This window comes from Macaca mulatta, chromosome 3 (assembly GCF_049350105.2).
Source record: "Macaca mulatta isolate MMU2019108-1 chromosome 3, T2T-MMU8v2.0, whole genome shotgun sequence".
In the NCBI taxonomy this organism is placed as follows: Eukaryota; Metazoa; Chordata; class Mammalia; order Primates; family Cercopithecidae; genus Macaca; species Macaca mulatta.
This window is the reverse complement of record NC_133408.1, coordinates 80,683,742-80,696,206: the sequence shown is the minus strand read 5'-3', so window position 1 is coordinate 80,696,206 and position 12,465 is coordinate 80,683,742. Positions and strand designations below refer to the sequence as shown.

At 45.6% G+C, this 12,465-nt stretch overlaps 1 protein-coding gene across 1 annotated transcript in view; it reads right to left on the bottom strand.

Annotated features, from left to right (window-relative positions):
• Positions 1 to 12,465, bottom strand: part of PKD1L1 (polycystin 1 like 1, transient receptor potential channel interacting) — a 189,582-nt gene that overhangs the window by 128,463 nt on the left and 48,654 nt on the right. The window contains 2 exon segments of the mRNA XM_077998175.1: positions 62 to 243; positions 4,482 to 4,688. Of these exon segments, the coding sequence (XP_077854301.1) occupies positions 62 to 243; positions 4,482 to 4,688 (389 nt within the window).

Sequence of the window (12,465 nt, the reverse complement as noted above, 5' to 3'; positions counted from 1 at the left end):
CTGCATTTGCAGAATGCGCGGTCTGAGTAGCTGCACAGCTGTGTGTGTGCGTGGTGCTCACCTGAGAGTTGCCCCAGGGTTGTCAGGGTCGAAGGACTCGGTCCCTCTGAGGACAATGGGGGATGAGGTGGTCCTGGAGAAGAACAGGTGTGTGCCCTCGGAGATCACACTGACAGGGGCCTGGGCTCGCACCTCCAGGTCCACACAGTAGTTACTGTACACCACACTGCCTTCAATCTGAACCTGCAGGGGCAAGGAAGGACAGGGGATGTCATGCAGGGACAAGCCAGGGACTCGCTGGAGAAACACATTCATCTGAAAATTAGAAAGGAAACTCAATGCATCCCCAGCTCCAACTAAAACAGTCATGCTAGTCAAAATAACCACTCTACTGTGCGACATGAGAGCTGTGACTGGAGTCCACAAGAGCACGAACATCTTCCTGTCCAAGCTTGTGTTAATGTACAACGTTGGGCATTTCCTAGCTTGTGAACACAATAGAGACTCTCCATGTGTGCACATTTTATAGTTTTTAAACCTCCTTCTTCCACAGTGAATTGTTCAGGCTCCTGGCTTTTGTGCAACTTCCTTCACCTATCTTAGAGCTGCTTCTTTCTAACCCGCAAACATATCATGGACTTTAGGAAGTGTAAATGAAATTTAAGACAAATACTTTTAAACCGAGGAATAGCAGAACATGTTATAAATAAAGCATTCACATTGTTCTTTTACAAGTTTGATGTGGCCAGGCGCGGTGGCTCATGCTTGTAATCTCAGCACTTTGGGAGGCTGAGGTGGGTGGATTGCTTGCACTCAGGAGTTTGAGACCAGCCTGCGCAACATGGTGAAACCTCATCACTACTAAAAATACAAACATTAGCTGAGTGTGGTGGCGTGCGCCTGTAATCCCAGCTACTTGGGAGGCAGAGGCACGAGAATCTCTTGAACCCAGGAGGCCCAGAGTGGGAGGTTGCAGTGAGCTAAGATCACACCACTATGCTCCAGCCTGGGCAACAGAATGAGACACTGTCAAAAAATAAAAAATTTGATGCAATTTGAAAAAATACAGTCTAATACTTGCTGTTCTTTCACTGGGTCTCAGCCTTGTTCACTCTAGATTTTCTTCAGATGCACACAGCTCCCTGCTGATCAGTCTCCTGAGTAGGACCAAAGACTACGGAACAGTTGTAGGATCAGAACTTCCATTTCCGCCTTCAATCTCTGCTTGCTCAGCCTGTCCAGCTCCAAGGAGCTGCTGAGAATGTTCCAAGTATATACAAAGGCTGGAGGAGGCACCAAGCGCCAAGCTGCTTGGGGAAGATGCAGGGATGGTCAGGAGCAAAGGAAACCTGAGGCTCTGACTGTGAGGTCAGAAACAGCAGAAGTTACCTTATCTGTCAGAAGGTCTCCAAGACTTAGAGAGACAGGGATCCCCTGTAAAGACACTGAAGACCACAGAGCTGGCTCCCGGCTCACAGCCAAATCTCCCTTGGAGCTCCCATTGCCTGGCCTGTCCCACAGGCTGGACACATCTTCTATGGCTTGTTGGGCTTAATTTAAAAATTACGTAGTTTATAAATTTAGAAAGCAGAGTTTTATTTTTTAAGAAAGGGATGGTAATCTGTAAGCAGGAAGTGTAGTCTCTGGCTAAAAAATTGAAAGTAAGTGTTTTGAGGAGGGAGGGAGGGGTAAGACAGGAATTTAAGTTGAATGGGTTATCCCATATTCACAGGATATAGGAGTTACGGATATCTATGGAAGAGGATTGTGTTTTTGTGTAATAAGTAAACATATGTATGTGTTTTATGTTTACTTTTGGGTGGAGATAATATTGGAATATATTATAATTAGGTTGTTTATGTTACAAGGTAAAGTACGGACATGAAGGCACTTAAATGCGTAGTCTCTATAAAACTGGGCAGAATTAGTTTATGGTTGGTGTTTTTTATTAGGAAAAAGTTATAGAAATTAGTTTTTTGTTTAATTAAAGTTATAGTTATGGCTTGAGGAATAGGAGGGTTTAGTTAGTTGATGTTTGGTGGTTGTAGAGTTGTAATTGTTTTAATATTGCTTATTTTAAGGCTAGTGTTTGTTTAGTTGATAGAGAAAAAGGGAGAAAAATCCCGTGGCAATGAGAACCTAGTTTGTTTTTTAATTGTAGGACTGCATGATTTCACTCTTGCCTGGCATCACCTTAGGTCTTGTTTATAATTTGGTATCTTATTGTCATAAAGAGTATGTCCTGGCCAGACGTGATGGCTCACGCCTATAATCCCAGCACTTTGGGAGGCTGAGGCAGGCAAATTGCTTGAGCCAGGAGTTCGAGAGCAGCTTTTGCAACAGGGTGAAACCCCGTCTCTACAAAAAATTAGCCAGGCATGGTGGTATGCCCATGTAGTCCCAGCTACTCAGGAGGCTGAGGCAGAAGGATCACTTGAGCCCAGGAGGGAGAGGTTACAGTGAGCTGAGATTGCAGCCATTGCACTCCAGCCTGGGCAACAGGGTGAGATCCTGTCTCAAAAAAAAAAAAAAAAAAAAAAAAGAGTCTGTTCGGTCAGTCTTATAATCTCTATTTTAACATTAATGCTGGTTACTCGTGCCTAAACTGTGAAAGGGAGGGGGTGTAATGAGGCATATCTGACCTTGAGTCCCATTATGGCCGGGAACTCTAATTTTTAAAGGTTTTTCTGGGTCCCCTTGGCCAAGAGGGGATTTGTTTAGTTGGTTGGGGGCGTCTTAGGATTTTATTTTTAGTTTACAGGTTCTACCTACCTCACCTACTAGGTTGTTCACGAAAGTGTGCAAATACCTTATTTATCTCCAAATCCCTCCCCCAGCACACAGCCAGGTACAAATAGTGCTGTTTTCATTAGGGAAATGAAGAGCAGACTCACCCTCCTTCACTCGTTCAGTATTACAGATTTTCCTTTGCATTTCACCTTGGCTTCTTACAATTAACTACCTGTCAGGTCAGATGCTACCCATCACCCCGAGGTCCCCCGACACTGACCCTACTCTGCTCTCTATTCCCCGGCTGCCCCCTGCTTCAGCCTCTAGTGACTTCTCACCTTCACTAGCACTCTCCCAACATCCCATCCTTCAGTCTGTTTCCTACTTGTTCCCAATCAACATTTCCAAAGAAGAGTATACAGCCTGCTGGGAAAGCTCTGGATTTTCCTACAACCTCCATCTGAAGTAATGCTATGCTAAGCCTGGTCTGCAGCCTGCTGTCACTTGGCCCATCATTACCTGCCTATTTCACAATGAGATAAGTACAGACACTGAGAGGAAGCTTCTGGCAACTCCAGCGTTTGTCATTGCTGTGACATCCCAGCACAGATTGGGAGGATTTGCTTCCTCAGGCAAGGTCAGGGCAGTTTGGGTGCCAAGGAGCTCTGTGGCCAGCCACACAAGGCACCAGCTGGAACTGTGCTCAGTAGGACTGCGTGCCCCACAGCTTAAAAGAACAAAGTTCTTTCGCTGCAGGTATCCTGATGGTCCCTGATCCGGTCCCCGCAGTCTGGCCTGCCCACTATGTCATTTCATCCCAGACTCTCCCACCAGGGTCTGCTCACTATCCCTGGTCTTCTTCTAGCCTTTGCCAAGCTGCTGCCCCTCCCAATCCCTTTCTACGTCTGTGAACAGATTCTCTTTTCAGGACCCTCTTTCTTGAAGTCTACTTTTTAAAAAATGGCCTCTGCCTCTTTTAACGCGCATATTTTCACCATTTTTTTCCAGCCAAAATGCACCAAGCACATGCTGAGAATCAAAGTGCCAGGCAGTCACTGTGAATGCCTCTTGGATGCCCTGCCCTCTGACTGTCATCCCCTTTCCTTTCTGGGTGATTGGCCCCTAAATGGTAGGCCACGTATTCTCCTTACATCCCAGCACCAGCACAGGGTTTATTCAAATTAGGTACTCAGGAAGGTTTTCTTATACACATTGGAAGGAGTTTTTCATCAATTGCTTTGCCAGCATTTGAACATCATTTGTTCTCTTTGGGAGAATAACACGTTTCTCTTAAAATCCTACCCAGATTTTTTTTTGTTTTGTTTTGTTTTGTTTTTTTTTTTGAGACGGAGTCTCGCTCTGTCGCCCAGGCTGGAGTGCAGTGGCGCGATCTCGGCTCACTGCAAGCTCCGCCTCCCGGGTTCACGCCATTCTCCTGCCTCAGCCTCCCGAGCAGCTGGGACTACAGGCGCCCACAACCGCGCCCGGCTAATTTTTTTTTGTATTTTTAGTAGAGACGGGGTTTCACCGTGGTCTCGATCTCCTGACCTTGTGATCCGCCCGCCTCGGCCTCCCAAAGTGCTGGGATTACAGGCGTGAGCCATCGCGCCCGGCCGATTTTTTTTTTTTTAAACAGCCTCCCTTTTCCTGGCTAGAACAGGTGTTGAATCACAAATGCTGAGCTCTTGCTGCAGGGCGATGGGAAGCATGGGTTTCACTGGGCCGGTAGAGCCCTAAGTCAGCGAGCTGACCTTGGCAAGGACAGTGTAGTTCCCATACTCCAGGGTGTGGCTCGGGAGGATGAGGGTCTGTCTGCGAGTGTCCACAGCAGCAGGGAGGGAGACAGGGAGCCCTTCAGAGTCCATCAAGTTCCAGGTGTAAGACAGACCATGGGCAATATCACAGAAGACTGCAGCTTCAAACGTCACCCCCAGCCTCACAGGCTGAGACCTCCATATCTAAGTATCGAGAAGAGAAGGTGTCTCATTAAAATGTCCACCACATCTAATGTACTGGTAACTTACCTGAAACTTAGTTTTAACTGTAGATCTCCAATTATTTGTTTGCATAATCACAAAATGGTATTCTTAGGGCTGGGCTTTAGAAAACACCAGAATAAATATTACATCTATTTTACAGACAAAAATAAAAGGTAAAAAAAAAAAAAAAAAAAAAAAAAAACACTAAAATAATAAGTAAATATTTATGTACTCATGAGAAAAAACTTCCTATGCAGAAAATTAATGGAAAAATAGCAAAGATATCTGATATTTGATTACATAAAAAATTTAAGCTTCCAAATGTCAAAAATATAAATGTTATGCTCCTGGGTTTTGGTACCTATGTATATATATGTGTGTATATACATTTTTTAAATCAATATAATAAGAAAATCATTTGCAGTATACACAACAGATGTTTGCTTTCCCTATTTTTTTCTTCACTGAAATATTCTTAAGTCATTCTCAGAAATCATGACATTTAACCCTTAAATACTAAATATAATCTCTAAAAACTAAGGGAATTTTCCTACATAAACACAATACTACTATCTCACCTTAAAATTAATAACAATTTCTTAATATAATCTAAGCCTAGTTTATAATCAAATTTCCCTTATTGTTTCTAAAACATACCTTTGTGCAATTGTTTGATTTGAGATGCACAAAAGATCCTTTGTAAAAAAAAAAAAAAAAGGAGAGAGGAGAAAAAAGTTTTCTTATCAACTAGAACTATGAGGTTTCCTAAACTATAGTTTGGTCAGGAAAATAAGCATAAATGCTTAATTCTTTCCCTTAATTACCCACATTCAGAGTAAGAGGTTGGGGCAGTAGTTACTTTCAAAGGTGACCAATATGTTACTTGTGTCTGCCTGCTTGGTGGGAACAGGAGAAGCTTCTCTTTCAGCATAATTATTTTTAAAATATTAGCATTATTCATTCAATTGTAGATGTTCTCTTTTAGATGCTCCAAGTAGCCCATCTGGGACCTAGGGCACTCTCCGTGGCCTGGCTCTGGCAACCTTCTGATATGACCCTACTAGTCTTTGAAAGTGATGGGTTTGTTGCACTATTCTTTCTACTTTTATTTATGCTTTAAAATTTCCATAACAAAGAATTTTAAATGTAAATAGTAGCTGATACATATATAAAAAGCATATTTGCTCACTTTAATAAGCCAATGAGGAATAAGGTTATGGGGGAAAATATTAGTGTCTGCCCATCCACACCCCTTATCCCTCCCAGTCACTCTGTCTTTCTGAAGCTCCTCCACACCACCTACTTTGGGCTGGATCCAGATTTCACCTCAAGCATGGAGGAGCAAGCCAGGCTAAGGGTCCTCAGGATGGAGTCTCTGCCTGGCCAGGGAGCCTCCACCCTGGGGCAGACGCTGAGTTCAGGGTCTCCCCCTGGGGGGCTTTTTTTTTTTTTTTTTTTCTGAAGATTCTATAAAAATTGGAAAGGGAAGCCTGGATGCAGTGACTCATGCCTGTAATCCCTGCACTTTGGGAGGCCGAGGCGGTTGGATCATGAGGTCAAGAGATGGAGATCGAGACCATCCTGGCTAACACGGTGAAACCCTATCTCTGCTAAAAATACAAAAAATTAGCTGGGCGTTGTGGCGGGCGCCTGTAGTCCCAGCTACCTGGGAGGCTGAGGCAGGAGAATGGCGTGAACACAGGAGGCGGAGCTTGCAGTGAGTCGAGATTGCACTACTGCACTCCAGCCTTTTTTTTTTGAGACAGAGTGAGACTCCATCTCAAAAAAAAAAAAAAAACAAAAAAAAAATTCGGAAAGGGAAAAACCTGGAGGCAGCTGAGAAATGGGATTTTAAGAAATCTTGGTGCTCATTACAAATGAAAGTTTACGGGCTACCCTCTTTGGGTCCCCTCCCATTGTATGGGACCTCTGTTTTCACTCTATTAAATCTTGCAACTGCACTCTCCTCTGGTCCGTGTTTGTTCTGGGTTGAGCTGAGTTTTAGCTCGCCGTCCACCACTGCGGTTTGCTGCCACCACTGCGGTTTGCCGCCCTCACAGATCCGCTGCTGACTTCCATCCCTCCAGATCTGGCAGGGTGTCCGCCGTGCTCCTGATCCATGGAGGCGCCCATTGCCTCTCCTGATTGGGCTAGAAGCTTGCCATTGTTCCTGCATGGCTAAGTGCCCGGGTTCGTCCTAATGGAGCTGAACACTAGTCACTGGGTTCCACGGTTCTCTTCTGTGACCCATGGCTTCTAATAGAGCTATAACACTCACCGCATGGCCCAAGATTCCATTCCTTGGAATCTGTGAGGCCAAGAACCCCAAGTCAGAGAACACATGGCTTGCCACCATCTTGGAAGTGGCCCCACCACCATCTTGTGACCTCTGGGAGCAGGGATCCCCAGTAACATTTGGCGACCACGAAGGGACCTCCAAAAGCGGTAATATTGGACCACTTTCGCTTGCTATTCTGCCCTATCTTTCCTTAGAATTGGAGGAAAATACTGGGCACCTATCGGCCAGTTAAAAACGATTAGCGCGGCCGCTGGACTTAAGACTCAGGTGTGAGGCTGTCTGGGGAAGGGCTTTCTAACAACCCCCAACCCTTCTGGGGTGGGAGCCTTCATCTGCCTAGAACCAGCTTTCGTTTTCAATTTTCCTGGGGAAGCCGAGGGCCGACTAGAGGCAGAAAGCTGTCATCCCAAACTCCTGGCATTAGCTGGTTGAGATCATGGCGCAGCCAGAAGTCTCTACTCAACAGTCGCCCATGTGTGCTCCCCTACCTTTCCTTCTCATTTATACCTCCTGGGTCCTGACCACGACTTTCTTGAAAGTATAGCCCCAAAATTCTCCTTACCTCTGAATCTACTTCCTCTGATCCCTGCCTCCTAGGTACTAACGGTTTAGACTTTAATTTCCTCTAGCAAGTTGTATCTCCAAAGGGATCTAAGGAAGCTCTACGGTGCATCCTTAGGCATCTAGGCTATAAACCCAGAGAGTCTTGTCCCTGGTGTCCCTCCCGATTTAGGTATACAGCTCTCGACAACCCAGTAACCCACGGATGGGCCAAATGCATTCAGTCGGTAGCGGTAACTGCTTTGCGAAAAGTAGAAAAATAACCTTTAGAGGAAACCTCATTGTGAGCACACTTCACCAGTTCAGAATTATTCTAAGTCAAAAAAAGCAAAAGGTAGCTTACTAACTCAAAAATCTTAAAGTATGGGGCTAGTCTGTTAGAAAAAAGTAATTTAACACTCACCACTGATAATTCCCTTAACCCAGCAGGTTTCCTTACAGGGGATTTAAATCTTAATTACCATACAAATGTCCGACCAGACCTAGGAGGAACACCCTTCAGGACAGGATGATAGATAGACAGTTCCTCCCAGGTGATTGAGAAAAAAACCACAATGGGTATTCAGTAATTGACAGGAGACTCTTGTGGAAGCAGAGTTAGAAAAATTGCCTAATAATTGGTCTCTTAAAACATGGGAGCTGTTTGCACTCAGCGAAGCCTTAAAGTACCTACAGAATCAAAAAGACTATCTCAATCCTGACTCAAAAGGTTACCTACACGCTCTCTGAAATAAATTTGCATAAGAACTGTTTATGGGAATGCATCTTGATGGGGCAGCTGGGTTGTTATGAGATACTCAGGAATCCAGCCCAGCTCTAGGACTCACCCCTGAGCACAAAGGCAATGTTGGACACGCTGGTAAAGGACCATTAGGATCCAGCAGTCCGGACCCCTTTCTTTGTGGTCAAGAGAGGCGGGAAAAGGGGTGCAGGACTGCTACATCCGTGAGTGTAACTAATCGGATAAGCAGAGGTCCATGGGTGGTGACGCACCCTGGAAAGGAATAAGCGTTAGGACCATAGAGGACGCTCTAGGACTAATGCTCATCGGAAAATGACTAGGGGTTCTGGCATCCCTGTGTTCTTTTTTCAGATGGGAAATGTTCCCCCCAAGGCAAAAATGCCCCTAAGATGTATTCTGGAGAAGTGGGACCAATTTAACCCTCAGACACTAAGAAAGAAATGACTTATATTCTTCTGCAGTACCACCCGGCCACCATATCCTCTTCAAGGGGGAGAAACCTGGCCTCCTGAGGGGAGGATAAATTATAACACCATCTTACAGCTAGACCTCTTTTGTAAAAAAGAAGGCAAATGGAGTGAAGTGCCATAGGTACAAACTTCCTTTTCATTAAGCGACAACTCGCAATTATGCAAAAAGTGTGATTTATGCCCTACAGAAAGCCTTCAGAGTCTACCTCCCTAACCCAGCATCCCCCCAACTCCTTCCCCAACTAATAAGAACCCTGCTTCAACCCAAATGGTCCAAAAGGAGATAGACAAAGGGGTAAACAATGAACCAAAGAGTGCCAATATTCCCCGATTATGCCTCCTCCAAGCAGTGGGAGGAGGAAAATTTGGCCCAGCCAGAGAGCATGTACCTTTTTCTCTCTCAGACTTGAAGCAAATTAAAAATAGACCTAGGTAAATTCTCAGATAACCCTGATGGCTATATTGGTGTTTTACAAGGGTTAGGACAATCCTTTGATCTGACATGGAGACATATAATGTTACTGCTAAATCAGACACTAGCCCCAAATCAGAGAAGTGCTACCGTAACAGCAGCCCAAGAGTTTGGCGATCTCTGGTATCTAAGTCAGGTCAATGATATGATGATAACAGAGGAAAGAACAATTCCCCACAGGCCAGCAGGCAGTTCCCAGTGTAGACCCTCATTGGGACACAGAATCAGGACATGGAGATTGGTGCCACAGACATTTGCTAACTTGTGTGCTAGAAGGACTAAGGAAAACTAGGAATAAGTCTATGAATTATTCATTGATGTCCACTGTAACACAGGGAAAGGAAGAAAATCCTGCAGCCTTTCTGGAGAGACTGAGGGAGGCATTGAGGAAGCATACCTCTCTGTCACTTGACTCTACTGAAGGTCAACTAATCTTAAAGGATAAATGTATCACTCAGTCAGCTGCAGACATTAGAAAAAAAACTTAAAAAGTCTGCCTTAGGCCCGGAGCAAAACTTAGAAACCCTATTAAACTTGGCAACCTTGGCTTTTTGTAATAGAGATCAGGAGGAGCAGGCGGAACGGGACAAACAGGATTAAAAAAGGCTACCGCTTTAGTCATGACCCTCAGGCAAGCAGACTTTGGAGGCTCTGGAAAAGGGAAAAGCTGGGCAAATCGAATGCCTAATAGGGCTTGCATCCTGTGCAGTCTACAAGGACACTTTAAAATGATTGTCCAAATAGAAATAAGCAGCCCCCTGGTCCATGCCCCTTATGTCAAGGGAATCACTGGAAGGCCCACTGCCCCAGGGGACAAAGGTCCTCTGAGTCAGAAGCCACTAACCAGATGATCCAGCAGCAGGACTGAGGGTGCCCAAGGCAAGTGCCAGCCCATGCCATCACCCTCACAGAGCCCCGGGTATGCTTGACCATTGAGGGCCAGGAAGTTAACTGTCTCCTAAACACTGGCACGGCCTTCTCAGTCTTCCTCTCCGGTCCCGGACAACTGTCCTCCAGATCTGTCACTATCCGAGGGGTCCTAGGACAGCCAGTCACTAGATACTTCTCCCAGACACTGAGCTGTGACTGGGGAACTTTACTCTTATCACATGCTTTTCTAATTATGCCTGAAAGCCCCACTCCTTTGTTAGGGAGAGACATTCTAGCAAAAGCAGGGGCCATTATACACCTGAACAGAGGAGAAGGAACACCCGTTTGTTGTCCCCGGCTTGAGGAAGGAATTAATCCTGAAGTCCGGGCAACAGAAGAACAATATGGATGAGCAAAGAATGCCTGTCCTGTTCAAGTTAAACTCAAGGATTCCACCTCCTTTTCCTACCAAAGGCAGTACCCCCTTAGACCCGAGGCCCAACAAGGAATCCAAAAGATTGTTAAGGACCTAAAAGCCCAAGGCCTAGTAAAACCACACAATAGCCCCTTCAATACTCCAGTTTTAGGAGTACAGAAACCCAACGGACAGTGGAGGTTAGTGCAAGATATTGGGATTATCAATGAGGCTGTTGTCCCTCTATATCCAGCGGTACCTAACCCCTATACTCTGCTTTCCCAAATACCAGAGGAAGCAGAGTGGTTTACAGTCCTGAACCTTAAGGATGTCTTTTTCTGCATCTGTGTACATCCTGACTCTCAATTCTTGTTTGCCTTTGAAGATCCTTTGAACCCAACGTCTCAACTCACCTGGACTGTTTTACCCCAAGGGTTCAGGGATAGCCCCCATCTGTTTGGCCAGGCATTAGCCAAGACTTGAGCCAGTTCTCATACCTGGACACTCTTGTCCTTCGGTAAGTGGATGATTTACTTCTAGCTGCCCAGTCAGAAACCTTGTGCCATCAAGCCACCCGAGTGCTCTTAAATTTCCTCATCACCTGTGGCTACAAGGTTTCCAAACCAAAGGCTCAGCTCTGCTCACAGCAGGTTAAATACTTAGGGCTAAAATTATCCAAAGGCACCAGGGCCCTCAGTGAGGAACGTGTCCAGCCTATACTGGCTCATCCTCACCCCAAAACCCTAAAGCAAGTAAGAGGGTTCCTTGGCGTAACAGGTTTCTGCTGAATATGGATTCCCACGTACGCAAAAATAGCCAGACCATTATATACACTAATTAAGGAAACTCAGAAAGCCAATACCCATTTAGTAAGATGGACACCTGAAGCAGAAGTGGCTTTCCAGGCCCTAAAGAAGGCCCTAACCCAAGCCCCAGTGTTAAACTTGCCAATGGGGCAAGACTTTTCTCTATATGTCACAGAAAAAGACAGGAATAGCCCTAGGAGTCCTTACACAGGTCCGAGGGATGAGCTTGCAACCTGTGGCATACCTGAGTAAGGAAATTGATGTAGTGGCAAAGGGTTGGCCTCATTGTTTATGGGTAGTGGCAGCAGTAGCAGTCTTAGTATCTGAAGCAGTTAAAATAATACAGGGAAGACATCTTACTGTGTGGAATCTCATGACGTGAACGGCATACTCAATGCTAAAGGAGACCTGTGGTTGTCAGACAACCATGAGGAAAGTAACAAAAATCATAAATCCCCATGGCCCTCCCTTGTCATATTTTTCTCTTTACTGTTCTCTTACCGCCTTTCACTCTCACTGCACCCCCTCCATGCCACTGTACGAGCAGTAGCTCCCCTTACCAAGAGTTTCTATGGAGAATGTGGCTTCTTGGAAATATTTTTTTTTTTTTTTTTTTTTTTTTTTGAGACGGAGTCTCGCTCTGTCGCCCAGGCTGGAGTGCAGTGGCCAGATCTCAGCTCACTGCAAGCTCCGCCTCCCGGGTTCCCGCCATTCTCCTGCCTCAGCCTCCCGAGTAGCTGGGACCACAGGTGCCGCCACCTCGCCCGGCTAATTTTTTGTGTTTTTAGTAGAGACGGGGTTTCGCCGTGTTAGCCAGGATGGTCTCGATCTCCTGACCTTGTGATCCGCCCGTCTCGGCCTCCCAAAGTGCTGGGATTACAGGCTTGAGCCACCGCGCCCGGCCAGCTTCTTGGAAATATTGATGCCCCATTGCATAGGAGTTTAAGGGAAACCCCACCTTCACCACCCACACCCATATGCCCCGTAACTGCTATAACTCTGCCACTCTTTGCATGCATGCAAATACTTATTATTGGACAGGGAAAATGATTAATCCTAGTTGTCCTGGAGGACTTGGAGCCACTGTCTGTTGGACTTACTTCACTCATACCAGTATGTCT